The 17,383-nt window shown below is 39.6% G+C and overlaps 1 protein-coding gene across 5 annotated transcripts in view; it reads right to left on the bottom strand.

The window, feature by feature from the left end:
* Nucleotides 1-17,383, bottom strand: part of kaznb (kazrin, periplakin interacting protein b) — a 131,987-nt gene that overhangs the window by 65,087 nt on the left and 49,517 nt on the right. For all 5 annotated transcript variants that reach the window (XM_075461310.1, XM_075461311.1, XM_075461313.1 and 2 more), the window contains exon 3: nucleotides 10,506-10,713. In XM_075461310.1, the coding sequence (XP_075317425.1) occupies nucleotides 10,506-10,713 (208 nt within the window). The remainder of the gene's footprint in view (nucleotides 1-10,505; nucleotides 10,714-17,383) is intronic.

Raw genomic sequence — 17,383 nt, forward strand, 5'->3', positions numbered from 1 at the left:
AGAGGCAGTCTGATGATTCTAAATGTCAAAATGTTCTGGTCACAAGGACAATTGCTCAACCTGTGAAAGCAGAGATAAAATAACAAGGATAAAATCTGTCTGAACAAGAGAACACAGAGTTTTTTTAAAGGGGAACCTTGCATCACAGGGCGGACGTGACTCAGTGGTTCAAGTGGGTCATCCAATAACTGTAAGGTTGGTGGTTCAATTCCCACTCTCACCACTCAAAAATAATGGTGAAACTGACAGCGGGAGGGTTGTCAGTCCACCTCAACAGCCCAAATGGGATCAATAAAGAAAATAACCTGAGGGTTAATGATCTATTGTTAAAGTTACCCTAACCCATTAAAAATGAAATTTTCACACCTGTTTTTCTTTCTTTTTTTTTCCATTTGAATGAGACATATAAATGTCTACACACAAACCACTGCATCTTTACTGAAATACTGCATCACAATCTGATGCGCAGCTTTGTCAGTTCGCTGGATGAACATGCGATGATAAACTAATTGTAACGATGGTGACAAACTTTCTTAGTGATAACATAATAAAATGATTATCTGAAGCAAAAAACTGTGATGCAACAAGACTTGCAAAGATCTTGCATTTGACCATTTAAACAGAAATTAAAAACTTTCAAAACTAAAGGTTAAACTCGAGAATGACTTAATGAATGGGAGAATGAGAAACCACAGAATCAATGAGTGAATTTGTAAATCACCGCAGCGTGAAGCCCCAGATGGATTTGTTTTATTGCTATGCGTGAACAGAAACAATGTTGACAGTGTAGTCAGCAATAGCCTGATGGGAATATAAATTTTTCTATGATTGTGTTTTACCCTGTTAGTCTAAATGGGAACCAGATACTTTACAACATGAAATAAATGCTGAACAAAATGAAAACTGGTGATTGTTTAAAGTCTATTTTCACTCTATTTTGCATAATTTAGAACAAATAGCCCATAGCAGTTTTAGAGTGGCCCTTGTATATATGTGTATGCATACTTTTTTTTTTTTTAGAGTAACTCCATTTCATTACGAATGCAGATGCATCTTGATGTAAATACAAAAATGTGAAAAAGATTAATCCAAATGGGGAAAAGATGAACATTTTCTTTCTAATTAGATCATCTTATGTGGAAAATCTCAGTTGAAATCATATTTCTTTACACAAAGAAAGTCATTTCTCTGACCATTGATCTGTCAGCTTTCAAGCTGCGAGCAACTTTAAGAGGCTTTCTGATAACGATGCCAATTTAAATTGGGTCTACTAAAATGGAAATCCACAAAAATGCTTCTAACAGTACACATAAGCTTGGTGAAACAACGCCGTGTCTCATGGGATATCACTACACATATGGTTTGAGGCAAACATTAGCCAGACACGTTTTGAAAAACAATACACAAATTTACTGGAATGCATATACACAACCCTCACAACTAAGGCACAGTGTTTTTCCGTGTATATGCCTGAGAACACAGGGTCCAGTAATTGGCGAGTTGATAAATATTTGTGTAGGATGTCCTCAACAGTAGAAAACAGAGCGGCATGCTTTCAGCACTAATGCCTTCAGGCTGCAAACCAAAAATAATTCAGAGATGGAGCCCACTTACACGCTTGATGTTAACATTTCAGGGGCCTGTGGAGATGATGATGATGAGGATACATCAACAGAAACATTATGATGAAATGTAATGGGTGGGAACCACCCAATGCCAAACCAGATAAAGTCGGATTTAGTCAGATCTTTCCAAACTTTAATGCCAAAACTGTCAAATTGAATCAAAACTGTCAAATTCAATGAAATCTGTGTCCTCCCCAATGAAGAAGTGTGGACATACATCATGTAAAGTGAATCAAGACTACACTGAGAGAAGAACAAAGTATTGTTTCAGTAATTAACAAAATGGTTGGTGCAAATTGTAACAGCCCAAAATGGGCTTATTTAACACGTTTAATTAAACAGCAAAATTCCAGCACACGCAAGACTGCAATCTTCAGATTCTACTAAACTAATTTAATTTCTTTTGTTTTTTATTTCAGCCCTGCATTTAAGCAGATGCAGACACCAGGGATATTTAGATATAGTAAGGAGGTAAAAGAAAAAAAAAGACGATGTTATTCCAAACAGGTGATGTCAACAGGTTATTGCAATCACAATTTGGTACAAATACAGTGCCCCTGAAAAGCTGAGTCATTCTGGAACAAAGCTGGGCATAATATATCCAGTTTGTCTATAAATGTATGAAAAAAACATTAAACTGTTTGAAAACAAAGTTCCTAAATGTCAGATAAAAAGGTAATAGCAAATGTCTGCTTCCACAGCTCATAATATCATCAAACCATCCAAGCAATGTGGGGGAATTTCAGAGAATATAAGGCAAGGTTAGTTGGACACCTGTTATCTTAAATCCCTCAGACAACATTACATCAAGAACCTTCATTCATCAAAAGCTGAAATAACCCCATGGATGAGGGATTACTGTGGGAAAGCTTTTTTCGAGCACTACAATATGGTTTTACATTCACAAATACAATATAAAACTTAACTGGCAAAAAAAAGTAGCTTCATGTTGACCTTGTTCCAAAGTGGAGTTGACGTCTTTGATCTTAGAGGCATCAGACAAAGACCATCACACAGCTCAAATGTATACTATAATCAAACCAATCTGTATTCAAGATCTTTTTTAGAAAGAATTGGATGTTTTGTGCTCCAGATCACAGACAAATATAACCATTTAGACTGACATCAGCAACAAGTTCAGAGGCCAAGCTCTGTGTTGATATGTATTAGTGTCCTATCAAAATTCATCTACACTTCTGTAAAGGTAGCGTTATGCAGATAAATTCTTTAAGATTTTTAGGAACTTCCATGCATTTTTTTAACAAGACAATGCAAAACCACAGTCTACATATATTACAAAGAAATGGCTGAAGAAGATGAAGGTATCGGAACCAGACAACCTTCAGTCCCGAGCTGTTCCCAACAGAAAATGTGTTAAAGGAAAAATCCAAAGACAACCCAATACTGCTGTGTGCCTTAAGACTTATGTGCAGGAAGAATAGGACAAAATAACACCTGAAACCCTTCATCGCTTATTATCCTCAAGGCCAGAATGCCTTTTAAAGCAAGACTAGGGAAGTCTCTTAGCCTTAAAACTATGTGCGTCTGACTCACATCGACCTTTGTTGTGTATTTTTCTGGGCCCGAAGCTGCTCTGGAAACCTGGGGGCTGAAATACCGCAGTTCAGAACTTTGTTTCCAGCCATGCACCGAATCATTTTGCTTTACAGCCGCTTCACATGTGTGGGCTTTTGATGGCGTCTTTGTGGCTTCTTCATCATAACAACAAATTCATGTGTGTGTACATGTGCAGGGCTCACACAGAGGTCCAGAGATTTTGACAGTGGTGTTACATCCCACAACTGTAGGGGTAGCCAAAGAGCAAAATCTTTCACAAGTGACACTTCAACTGTTGTGAAAAGGAATGACAAAATTAAAAAGCAATAAAAGCTTTGCTGACCTAACTTTTGAAAAAATGTATGTATATTATGAAATGAATCTATGATGATTAGAAATAGAATATGAAATATCTGGAAATCATTCAATCTGCAAAGAAATTAAAGTCAAAGTTAATGTAAGAATCACTTCATTGTTTCTGAGATGCATCCATACCATTCCAACCTTTTCTTTTATGGTGTTGACTTGAATATTTAGAGGCTTCAGAGTAAATCAGCAGCCAATTTAAGAAACTGTTTGTGTATGTACTCCAACTCAGACTCCTTAGTTAAAGATTAAAAGCTGGCATGAACAGATGTCTTACATGAGAGCTTTATAATTTATCCTCCACTGTAACATGGAATATGACTTCATGTTTGCATTGAGATAAGTGACAAATACAAAAGTTACATGTTTCGATTATGCTCTTCGTAGAATATTTGCAATTCCTGGACTGTGCACGTGTGTAATAGTGCATACCACTGTCACAGTGTTCAGGATGTCTTCAGCCTATCAATCTTGTGAGAAGCCTGCATGAAGCAGATGATTCAGAAAAGCAGAGAAGTGTTCTGCTTATCATCAGCTCTGCTGGAATGTCACACTTTGCATCTTCTGGACACAGAGGGGGGAGTTCTGTGCTTTCTCAAACTTATTTTCCTCCATGCTTCGTCCTTTCTCTTTGGGGAGTGGATTTAAACTGCAACCAAGGCAACGATATAGAGCAGCAATAAAAAGTCCCTGCTGCCAGAGCAATGAGGCATTTTAATAGGATGAGCTGAGACCGTTGTGAAGGCAACCAGGCTTCCTTTCACTGGCTGTTTGTCTGCATCTCCATTTCTGAGAAGATAAGTTTGGACTCAACAGGGATTTGGGCAATTTAAGGTGAAAACGCAGGGCTATATGTGAGTGGAGCCATGGGGGAGTAGTCTGATTATTATCTGTCCCATCACTTGTCAAGCAGACTCCATAACATCGAAGCAGTGGCCTGAAATACCCCTAAATCATAATAAATACTCTGTTGGAGCTAATTTTTTTTGTCTGAATAGGCTCAGAGTGAATCTCTTTTGCCCATGCACCAAATATCTGTCATTAATGGAAAACATCTTCCTCTACATTCCAGTCTGCTGTGCTACACCTGTTTTCACTCCATACCTTCATCAAACCTCATTATTTTTCTGAACACTCTCTCCACTAGCTCAACAAGTGTTTAGTAAATCCTGGAAAGCAAGAGGATTTGCTTGGAGGAATTTTGTCCTTTTCAGAGCTGTGTTCTGATCCTCTCCCGACACATAAATGAAATTTAGTAGGCCCATAAAAAAAAAAATCAGGAAGTAATACTTCACCCTATTCACAATATGAATTCTTTACTGACAAGACACTCACTGAAGTTATGCAGAGTTCTCATGCTCTCTTTTTCTTTCTAATGAAAAGAAAAGAAAGCATGTAAAGTTGTGGTTAGAGTCCCAAGTGAGGGAAATTGGCAAGAGAAGTACTGAAACGGTAAGGAATATCCTCATTTGTCAACTCTTCTCTCTCTCACTCCCCTGACATTTAAATCCGCTCTCACAATGTACCCAAAGTCAAAACTGAACAAAGGAAGTCCATACTCATCGAAAATCATCTGGGAAACCAAAGTCTGCTCTGAGCCAGTGGGGAGGAAATAGTTAAATGAGCACTATGGCTTTCATGGATATAATGAGCATACAGAGACATATCAGTCTCACTGATAGGAACACTAACATCTCAAAGTGTCATACTGGAAAGCAATTCAAGCCCTTGTGTCATGGTTAGACTACTCAGCTCTCCTTGAAACCGCTTTTACTCTCTTGCTCTGTGAAGTTTAATTAAGATGAAGCTTGCCTGGAAAATCTAAGTGCAGAAGAATGTCTGTTGGAGATGTACCTTGTCTTAAAGTTGGCATCTTAGAGCAGCTCCCTTTTCTGCTTGTGCATGGCTGCCTGACTGCCTTTCTCCAAGCTCCAAGACAGCGCAGCCGCCAGCTGCCAGCCAAACTCAGAGAAAGCCATCAGCAGCTGGAGTCCAGAGCAGCACTTTTGTCCCCTTTGCTAATAGACCGACAAGTCAACACCGAGGTCAGCTGTGATCTGTAACCTCTGACCATTTTCAAATTTTGCACCATGAAATCAGAGCCTCCTGGGTGAACAACAAACTTGGAAAGATTTCAAAGCAAGACCGGCTTCCTCTGGCCCTGTTAGGACATGAAAGTAGATATGTGCTGCTCAGCTGTCCTCCCCGCTCTCTGGGTAGCTAAATTCAAGAGTGGAAACTCTTGCTCAAGTCAAAGTCCACCAGGCTTCTGCTCTCACTGACAGCCTGTGCTGCTCTATCAGTTCATTACTGAGGTCCATTCCTTGGCAAAGCAAAACAAATAACTACATATTCATTATTCATTTAAGGTCATTACCAATCACTGTAGAACAAAGGCAGCCAGTCAGGAAATACTACTAAGCTCTACTATAGACAATCAAAGAATAGAGGACGAAATTAATAATTGCTTGATGAAAAGGGGCTTAGCAATGAAATAACTTAAATGCAAACACTGTAAGAAAGATTGGTCATAATAAAGGTCAGACAAAAGTATCAGTTTGCTTGTTCAATTTATACATCTTTTTAATCATTTTAGGTTTGTTTTCACTTATTATCTTTGACAGTTTGCTTTTATTTTAATATTTTTTCATTAATCTTTATTCATTTGTGACATACTGATGTAGGGACTGATGAAGTCAATATAATGATTGAATCTTCTTTAAAAAAACTGCACTTAAACTTCTAATAATATAATGACATTTAAAAAATATATATTTTATTGTGGCCAGTTTAGCAACATCCTCTGTATTTGACACCATTACTGTTGTCTGCATCTTTTGTAAGATAGTATCCTCCTAAACACCAGGGCCAATATTTCCATCTGGTGTCAGAGCTCCTGCTATTCAACAATTAGTTATTCATACTGGAGGAAGTCTGCTATGGGAGAGGAAGAGAGTGGGAGAAATGTAAGGGGAGTGAGGGGCTGCTTCTCTCTGGCTATTGTTTGGACACAGTGTCCCACACACTGCATTGACCACAGACAGGGCGTGGCTGAGGGAGCCGAGGCAGGGAGGGTGGGGATGTTGGCGAGAAAGGGGGGTGGATGGGGTTTAACAGGGCATACTTGCACTGCATGTGGACAGCAAACAGGAAGGCGGGTGGTCTCTGGAGAGTGTTACAGAGAAAGAGAAAGAGCCGGAGTGAATGGGATTTTACCCCTGTAGTTTGGCAACGTGTTCCAAGTCCTGTTCATGTGCACAATGAAGTAATGAGAGACCTGGGCCTCTGACAAACTCAGGCCAGATGGGGAGAGGATTCTTTTCTGCAATTACTCTGCAGCAGAGAGCATTATAGCCACTGCAGCTCCTCCTTTATGGAGAGAAGATAATCACTGGGATTTTTTTAGAGGGATACTAATGACCATGCATGCCCTACAGTAAGCTTTAGGACAGTATCTTTTAAAGTTTCATCAGTGTCATCCTCCATCGCGAAGTACAGCATCCCTGTATTGTGCTTCATCTCAGCTGCAGCTAAGAGGTTGGAAGAGGAGCTGGTTCTGGATCTGTACTCAAAAGTTTATTTCTAATTACCAGACCACAATATACAACTGGTGATTCTAAACTGGCCGTAGGTGTTAATCCTGTTGTTGACCAGCAACCCATATGTGGGGAAACCAGCTGGGAAAAGCTCCAGCCACCAGCAACATCGAACAGAATGAAGCCAGTATAGACAGTGGAGTGATGGATGAGATGTTTCTTGACTATAGAAACATAACAAGGGAGTGTACTTTATGCTTTATAAACAAATGTTACATTTTTCTACTTTTATAAGCAGCAGCTGCTGCATAAATTCTGAAATCATTTGAGTTTGGCCATTAGGAGATTCAAACCCTATACTTTTGTATCTCCAGAGAATGTGACTTACTGACTACAGCACTGAGGAGACAAGCTGATTAAGGGCAGCATATGAAGCAGAATTTTTTAAGCTCCGTTTAGCTTGGAATTTTCTCACCTAAATTCTCCTTGGGAGCTTAGCAAAGCTGTCATGTTAAACATGTAGCTTTCTATCAATTAAATGCATATTTTAGTCTACAGCTGCTCTTATTTTGTTCAGCCTGAGGAATTTCATCCTTATCTAAACCCTGGAAATGCTCCAAAAGTACTTGTCACCAACCATCGTCTATGCTAAAATGACTTTTACATCCATCACCCTGAATGTTGGAAATAATTCCCCTGACCCATGGGCCTCGGTGAAAACTGAGGAAATCATACATCCCTCTATTTCCGTTACCATTTCCATTTCACAAAATGTTCCCTGTTTTCAAATCAGCCAAACCTATATTACTCTGTAACATCTGCCCTATAGCCAAGTTTTAGAAAGGCTTATGGATTACTATTGGCAGACTCCCATAAGTCTGTGATGAGTGCTTTCCCAACGACTGACTGCAAAGCAACGATCTGAAAATGTTACCCTAACCCATGGATTTGGAAGGTCACAGCATTTTACAGTTTCTGTTTCCTGATACAAAGCTGCCCATTGATGTGTATGATACGAGTGGAAACATCGGTGTTGTTTTGGATTGTTAAACGAGGTGTCGCCATCAATACGATGGATTAAGAGCAAAAAACAATAATGAAAGGGTGCAGTCTTCCTGACAATGAATATATTACTTTCAATAGCTTGAAGAGGAGAAGTCAGAACACTTGAAACAGTCATTCAAAGACATTTTCACTCACTCTACTTCAAAATGACAATAAAACATAAACTCATCTTTTAAAAACTCTTGTAAAGAGAGTTGTACTAAGAAAATGTACAAAGGGGAAAAATGATTCATCCTGTTTCAGTGTATAGACTGAACATTTTGAATGCTTTCTCAGCAAGAAGGACTACAGAACAGACTCCAAGGCCAACAGCAGTCTCGAGTGCTATGTTTATAGTCTTGTTGGACATCTGTCAAAGATGTTATTGTAGCCTCACCATGAGGTGAAACATAGCAAAAATTCTGACATTTTGGTGGAGCACAATGTTTTTACAGGAAGTCACTTCATGCATATTAAATAGACGCTCCTTTGATCCTGCACAAGAAAGAGCCAACAAAAGGATTAACAAGCAGCCTGGCTTGGGGAGAGATATATACACCTAAAGACCATTTAATCTCCCCAGGGCACTCGCGCTGGCTCATCACACTCTAAGACAAATCTTTTTAAAACTTGTAATCTTAAAAGAAAAGGGTAAACTAAGTGGCTGTAAGGCTCAAACCTGGGAGGTGAGAGCTCCACTGAGGGATTTGGAGGACTATGGTGGCTGTGTTTGATTTGATCAGTCACCTGACCGCTGGCCTGGCCTCTGGGAACAGGAAATATGACATCACTGTGCTGACATTCAGGAATGTGGGAATGTCAGACTGCCTGTTAACATAGCTCCAACAAAACAGAGAACAAGAGTGATGGACATAACATAACTCACTGCTGCTGAGTTATTTCAACCCGAAAGACCAGGGCTGTATTTAGATAGACTTTAACGCTGTTAAGTCCCGAATCTTCCCATTCATCGGAAAGAGATGGTTCAGTTGACACGTGCGGTTGCAAATGCAAATAAGTTGAATCCCATTAAACCTTTCCTGTAATGTAATTTACAGTTCACCAACCAAAAGTTTGAAATCACATAGACTTTATAACTTTATCTCGTAATAATAACTTCCAGACATTGTCATTTTCTCAGCATGCACTGCTTAACCTTGTAGCATATCTAGATTAAATACCCACACTGTACTTAAGGGCCATCAAAGAAATATTGTATTTCTCTTTAATTAAAATGCAGCACTTGGACGACACAGATTGACACTGGAAGCAGCAAAGTACTGTTTACTCGATTGTACCTGGAATTTCTGGAACCACTGGCTCTCCCTATAGTGCTGGACACAAACAGCAAGTTGTTTGAGGTTATCATCTCACTAGCTACTGGTATGCAGGAGATGAAAACTTAAATCTCTTAATTTGTGTTCATTATGTTCTTTTCAAAGGTTTAAACTAATTAGTAGCTTAATATATTGACAGGAGAATAGGATATCCTGCTCAGTCATGTTACAATAAAACTATATCAAACTCTTCATCAATTAATACAATAGCAATAATGATAATGCAAGAAATCATATATATGAAATCTATATATATGTATATATAGAAGTAGCTTGCCAGAATCTGTCACAACAGACAGACACAGGCTTTTCTTATTCGAGCAGAAGGCAAAGTACAAGATAAAGAAATTGCTGTCGTTTGCCATGCAACAGCTAAACATAAATCAATAAATCTTCATGGTCACTAAGCTTTTACCTTTAGAAACAAGAGATGCATTAGAGACGGTCATCTGAAGACAAGGGGATTTATTTTGAACATTTTCCCATGAAAACTCTCATTTAAAGCTCATTCCCCATTCATCATGTCCCAGCAAAGCGACAGTGTCATGGTGTTGCCAGCCTCCCTCAGAGATGTTGGCATACAATATTTGTGCCCAAATCACAGTTTTCTTTTCACAGACTTGCTGCCAGACTTTAGCAATGAGCAGAGAAAGAACCAAAGCTGGAAGGAGTGCAGCCCCAAAGGAGCCCAGCAGCTGCCTGGGAAACCAAACTCTGACCGACTCTGGCCCACGCTCTCTAACCCCAACCCCTCCTGTCTAATAACAACACTCTGTCTGTCTCCTCCTTTTTTTTCTTTAGATGTGCTGCCTTTTCCATAGTCATTCTCATGCTGAGTTTGGGGAAAAATAAGTCAGATGAGGATCGGTAGAATCATATGAGTCACCCTGCTGCACATTCTCCGAATGCTTCCCACTGTTGATTTCAAAACAGTCACACATGTTCATGTTCTCACTCTCTCACACACACACACACAGAGGCAAGGGACTGGGTGTGAGTGCACACACCCTCGCATTTAACGTCTGTGCTGTGACACTCACCCCGATAGTGGAGGCTGTCATCATGGTGGTTGTGCTGATGGTGGTTCTCCAAGGTGGGGGGGCTGCTGGCTCCCAGCTCTGCCAGTCTGCGACTGGTGGCAGAGAGTTCCGAGCGGAGGTTGGTCACTTCCTGACTGGCAGACTGGATAGCCCCATCAATTCTCTGTGCCAGCTGTTTGTTGTCTTCCATCATTTTAAGGATTTTCCCCTGAGGACCAAATCCACACAGAGCAGCATGGTGTCAAGAGGAGCATTACAGGGAGTGAAGCAGACACCCTTTCCTCCTCCACCAACACCTCTTATTCCCCTCCTCTTCCTCCTCCACCTGTACTTCTTGTCTCAAGGTTTACTTTGTACATAAAAAAACCCCAAAAAACTCAAGTTCCTCTTCTGTTTTGGCTGAGCAGTTCAGAGATGAAGTCTACCTGTTACTGCATAAGGAAATAACGCCTGTGTGGCCAAGCACTACACAGTGAGAGAAGGCATGTGTTTGAGCAGGGCAAAGGAGAAAAAGAGTGAGCTCTGGTAAAAAAAAAAAAAAAAAGAGAGGGAAAAGACAGCAATGAGAGCAGAGAGACAGAACAGAAAGAGGAGCAAAAGAGATGCAGCCCAGGAGGCGGAGGGGAAAGTGAATGCTCCCGCCGAGGAAAATGTGCTGTGAGCAGCTGCTCTCACAGAGGACCCTGCACACACTGAGATGACATGCAGCCTTTTAAATGGACTGTACCATGTGGTGGAGGAATGGGGGAGACGGGAGTGCAGTTGGACTGAGCTGCTCCCCTGCAACTCTCCAACGACACAGTATGCTGTGTATCCCACACCCCGTGGAGTCTATAATGAGTTATTAATTGGATCTGTAATAGGAAAAAAGTACAGATTGTTTCTTTCTACTTCTACTTTCTGTGTTGCTACACATAAGAGCTTGGCAGCGGTATTAAACCCCTCAACAAGCACTTGTCAAGCCTTCTATATCTTTTCACATGTGCTGCTACTTTCCCTTCCTCCCTCTTACTAATACACCCGCTGTCTTTTTGTCTCTCCCACCCCTCCTTTTTCATTCCATTATATATTCATCTCTTTGTCCTGGGAAAGCTCACCCCCACATCGGTGGAAGGGGAAGGGGGCTGGCACAAGGCGCCCAGGGGGAAAACATTTCAACTCAGAGAGCAAACTTAGCAAAGGACAGAGGCTCAGCCCTGTAATGAGGTACACACAAGGAGAAGAGGCCCCAAGAATTGCAATGGAGCTGTGGTGAGAACATTTATTTATTTGATCAGAAACAGTTGGAAAGATTATATTTCAGCTTATCTTTGAGCCCAGTAAATAAACACCATCACTATCAGCTCTTATCTGTGCAGATGTATAATTCCATCACACATATAAAAGGTTGGATGAGCATAGACTGCTCATCTTAACTCAAACATTCCTGGGTATTGCTAAGCCATCACAATTTAAAATCTGCATTTGACGTTTTAATTTCCCAAAGAAGAAAACACATCATGTCTGGGAACAGACTGAAGCAGATGAGTGAAACATCACTCTGAGGCTGTCATCCAAGGATCAGGTGATAACAGCTCTGTGGTTTTCAGTATTCACACAACTGCAGAGAGAGAGAGAGAGAGAGATGCACAAAGATGGAACAGCAAGCATTTGAGCAATTTGTTCTGATGGTTTGTTCACAGTTTCATCATCAAGTCCTTCCAATGTTAGTGTTTGCAGTATGTCCATGTGACTGTCCCATTGATGTCTATTGATGTTGCCTTGACTGACCTAGTTTAACTCATCAGCCCTTGTGCTTTACTGTATGGGGTCATTGTCAGTAGCCTATGGGGCTGTATGTAATGACAATATATTCAACAGCAAGAGAATGGAAAAAGGATGCTATCAATATGGAGGACAACACTGTTTTTGTGTCTGTGCACCTGTAAATTATTATCTGTGAAGTATAACATTTTCAGGATATTAACTACATGTCAGTATTTATGGCTTTCTAGAATGGTTAAGGAAAAGGCGACCAATAACCAAGTCAGGTAAAGGCACATAGTTTTATCCAAGTCTGAAAATGAAAAAGCACTAGACCTTTAATGATGCTTAAGCTATGACACAGGTTTTCTTCCGATATGAAGTAGAGTTGAAATGATTAGCTAATCAACTGATTAATCTGAAAATAATTTTAATAACTGATGATTTTTTTGAGTCATCTAATTTCTAAAAAAACTAATTGCTTCTTTCCACTCTTACAGTCTGAGAAGTTTCTGTTCAGTGTTTTCTATGACTCCAAATCAAATACCTTTTTGTCTCGCTGTAAGAAATGAAATAGAAAAGATTTGAAAGAATCCCGACGCTATTTTTCTGTTTGTCCAAAGTTCAACATTAGCCTCGTTTCCCAAAGGATGTCAACAGTCAGTGATATTAAAGCAGTTAATATGGTTTCTGGTTATAAATCAAAGTACAAGTACTAACTTTCAATTGTCACTTAATCCATCCATCCATCCATCCATCATTACAGCTTCTAAAGTCTGGGTTGCAGTAGTAGCAGTCAAAGCAGAATCATCAAGATTTCAGCCTCTCCCATTCAGCTGAGTTCCTCACCTTATCTCAGCCAAGTCACCTTTTGGTGGCAACATATTTCTGCAACATGTTTTTTCTTTTGATTATTTAATCTTATTCCTTCCTTACTGATGCCAGGAGTGAGGGGTTATGTGGTGGCATTCTGCCCTCGTAAGGTCCCCCAAATCGAATCCGTCCTGAATGAGGGGCTAAGTGTGTTTCTGAAGACTTGTACGGTCAAGGAAGATTAAGGAACCACAATACCTCATTCAGGAAAGCGACACCATGGCATCACCCTGGAGCCACACCTGGTGAAGGGGCTTATTAGGGAGCAGCTAGTCCTTTACTGTGGGGATGCAGGCAGGCTCACTACGAAAGAGCTAGGCAGGATGTTGTCAAGATATGTCATCAAAAGACAAAAATGTCAACTTGCATGTGGCGTTTAAGAACAGGTAAAGGGATAATCAAAGCAGCAGGCACCGCACCCTGGTTACTACCAATGGCATCACAAAAATCAATGAGAGTACATCCTGTATTTGTGGGGTTCAGTTTGGACCCAAAAGTTGGACTGAGCAACAATGGCATCCACAGAGCCAAACTGTCAGGACTGCTAAAAATGATAAGTTGCAGCCCTTGAGGGGGTCACAGTAAGTATATACGCACTTTCATAGCAGTGTTTCTTTTGCTGCATGACACAACTTGTTCCTGCTGCATCCTTTATCTGTCCTCTCCCTCTAGCCTGTTTTTAACATATAATCTTTGTGCAATAACTGCCCGCATAACCGCTGTTCAACTATGAAACACTCAGTGCCACACAGGACAGTTACTAGAGAATATCATCATCATCAGCACTGGCACGTTTGATCACATGTTAGCAGATCATTATCACTGTCTAGACAGTCGCATCACTGCCCCTGATTGCCACACTAGCCTTGATTTGTTGCTGATTGGCAAAGGAAAAATGTAGCACAGTAACACGGGGCATATATTGGGCCATCTTTGGTGTGTGCTTTATAAAGAAGGGTCCTGTGATTCCAGCAAACCTCATTTTCTTAAACATGGTAACGGCTAAGTCTTCCTTCATATTACGCCACAAAAGCCAGCCTAGAGCTATGCTAGGCAGATCTTCCATAGACTTTGGAATGCACGGAAATGAATGATTTAAAGGTCAAGTGTCACGTTGTGTCCCAGATACACATCAATAACTACACAAATACTTTGAGGGCACATAATTGTGCCATGTCCAAAACACACAAAGTCCTCTTCTGTCACAACTGCGCTGAAAGCATGTTTGGACTTGGCAGAAACCTTAGTTCAGAGCAAGAGTTTGCTTACTGCATCAAAATGACCTGCACTGGTGTGGTTGTTTGTGGACTTAGTTTGTTCACTTGTTTAATGCTATTAATGGGAAGTTTAATTAAGTGTGCGGCGGGTGTGCAGTTAAAAAGGGGTATTGATAAAACAGTCACCACGACTGTCTGCAGAGGTTAATTGAATATCGACTCATCCTCCACACACTGGAATGCTTTCCAGTTCTTCCCAATAACAAAGTGATATAATGCCGTGCTCAACTATTTATAATGGTCTTAACACGGGCTTGTGAACATAATGCCCCACTCTCAGCTGCATTCACTAATGTCAATCAAATACTATTAAAAATAGAATGATAAATAGGGTAGTTTTATGTGTGACTAGGAGGTCTTGGAAAAGGACAACTATGGAAAACTAGTATTCTTTTAGAGGTCAGAGGAGCTTTGTTACTCAAAGCTTTCGTTTACAAGTGTGTGCCTGGCAACGCGCACACCAAAGCCATGAAGCAAATTGTATCTAATTTGCATATGAGTGACGCTGTGAGAGCAGAATGATCATCAGGGGTGGTAGAGAACACTTGACGCTCAGATGTTAGCAATGTTGGAGGAAGGACACTTCCCACACTGTGTGGTAGCACACGGTGCAATGTGAGGACATTTAGCAGTTTAGCTGGAGAATAGACTATTTGTTTCAGACATACAAAAGGTTACATACAGCAGGTGACCCACTAACTTTACTTTATGCTAATGATGCCACAATGTGATCAATTTCATTTAAGAGGTCAAATTTGCTTGAAAGGAACTAAAAATATGATTTGGCTTAATTCTTTATATCAAATGTTATTTTTGTAAAACAGTATTTTTGGAGCTCCATTATGTCAAATCATCTGATATTCTTTACAATTTATATAAAGGTAGGACACTTTTAAACCTATACTCATTGTTTTTTTTACCACTATGGTCAAACCACTCCAAAAGCTCTAAACAAAACATTGACTTCTCATTTTATAAAGTAAATATTCTATATTGTGACTCAGCAGGGACATGTCAGGTTCGTTAGCTGTTCCTCAATGTTCATATTTTCTGTCATAAGTTGTAACAAAAACACAAAGTTTTATCATAGTTTCACAAACTGTCCCATGGGCTTTGTTGTATACTTGTATGCACATCAGATTTAGTCATGAATCTTCTTTCATCTAGATATCTTTTCACACATTTACTAAGACAGAAATGTTAAAGACTTAAGATTCGGAACCTGCTCTGGTCCATCTGGTGGGAAGGGCTAAATCTGATTATCTGATATTGAATTATATCAGTGGATTGCATATCATCTCAAAAACTCACATAAGACTTTGTTTAAAAGTGTTTTAACAGTAAATTTAGTGGTGTATATTCAGATTATGTGACTTTATCCAAAATGAAACAGCCATAAGAAACATATTGCTGAGGGCTAACTTGCATGAGATGAGTTCCCTGCCCATACACCCATTTTAGTTAATGATATGTGGTAAAGTAAAGGGTGATGCAGAGATATAATCCTTCTAAAAATAACTCAGCAAGTCAAATGTTATTGTACAGTCTTCTCAGCTCGGTGGCTGTAATGAGCCCTTTGTCACAGATCTTCACAAGCAAGATAGATATTTAAATACTTTCTATATTATTGACCTAGTTCTCTGCTGGATTACTGTGTCATAAGATGGTATGTGATCATTTAAAACATTACACTGTTTGGCAGAAAAGAACAGAAGCTATATTACTGTTACTGATTATATTACTATAGCTGGAAGGGTCCTGAGGAATAGATGCCACAGGTGGCCAAGATGAAATGCACTCTGACATTGAGTGAAATTACAGATTTCTCTGATTTGAATTTTGGTGAAGACATTTGGGATTCTATAAGCATGCTAGTCAAGAAAATACCATAATATGTTGGCACGTTCAAGTTCAAACTTATTTTTTTAATTTTCCATATATTTAAGCTATTGAATGAGCCCAAACAGACGGCATTACATTTATTTATATTGATATTCCATCCATGTTGACCTGACTAAAACCTGTGTCACCAATTTTCTCTGAGCGGTGAGGAAGGTTCATCTTATCATCTTTGTGACGTCTTACGTCAGAAAAAACTTTAAGTAGTAAATCATTGTGTATGATTAGGGTATGTCTGAAATCTGTAATATTTACAGTTCACTCTGTGGTCAAGTAATAACAGGCCTCTTTGCTTGAGTGCTGGTAGGAATTCAAGGAATGAAGCCTGGAAACATTGAGGAAGGGCTACAGTACGCCACGATGCTGACATTATGGTTGTTTATTTAAAGATAGAACTGAAAGTATGTCTCAGTCCTTCACATAGAGCTACTCTGAATCTAAACGTTCACTGACAGCACCTCTGAATTTCAGTATGTCAAACTATGCTGTTTGCTGGTGACTGAAACAAAACATTTTATTCTATCATTAAAGACTGTCTCAGTACACAACACACTGACTACCAATATTAAGGTTAACAAAGTTTTTATTCTTTTTTTTATGCTGATTATTTGGAACTGCATTTGAATTTGACTTGTTTTCATGTCAGTCAAGTGTGTGATTGTGTGTGTGTAACCACTGTAAGAAAGTGTTGCATGAAAAGTATGAGAATTAGATTTTAACTGAGTGGGTCTTTATCTAAGTTATGGACAAAAGCTGACGTTTTCTGTGCCATTACCTTCCACTTTCCTATGCCAAAATGAATGACAAACAACACATTTAGGAGTTTGTTATTCAGTTTAAAAACAACACCTTATAGGAGTAGGGCTACACTGAGCTGTTTCTAGTTTATCCTCATATGGTGGTTGTTTCATTTGTGTAAGAGGATGTGTTCTGTGCAGCTACAAAGCAACAGTGCAAGGTTTGAAGTGACGCAATATTAAAAAAAACATCAAGCATGTATTACTTATGTGACAGAGCAGAAAGACAAGCAGCTGAGCTTCTGTCACATGCAGTTTACTGCTTTACAAGCTCTGATATACCACAGAT

Source organism: Odontesthes bonariensis, chromosome 3, assembly GCF_027942865.1.
Source record: "Odontesthes bonariensis isolate fOdoBon6 chromosome 3, fOdoBon6.hap1, whole genome shotgun sequence".
NCBI lineage: Eukaryota > Metazoa > Chordata > Actinopteri > Atheriniformes > Atherinopsidae > Odontesthes > Odontesthes bonariensis.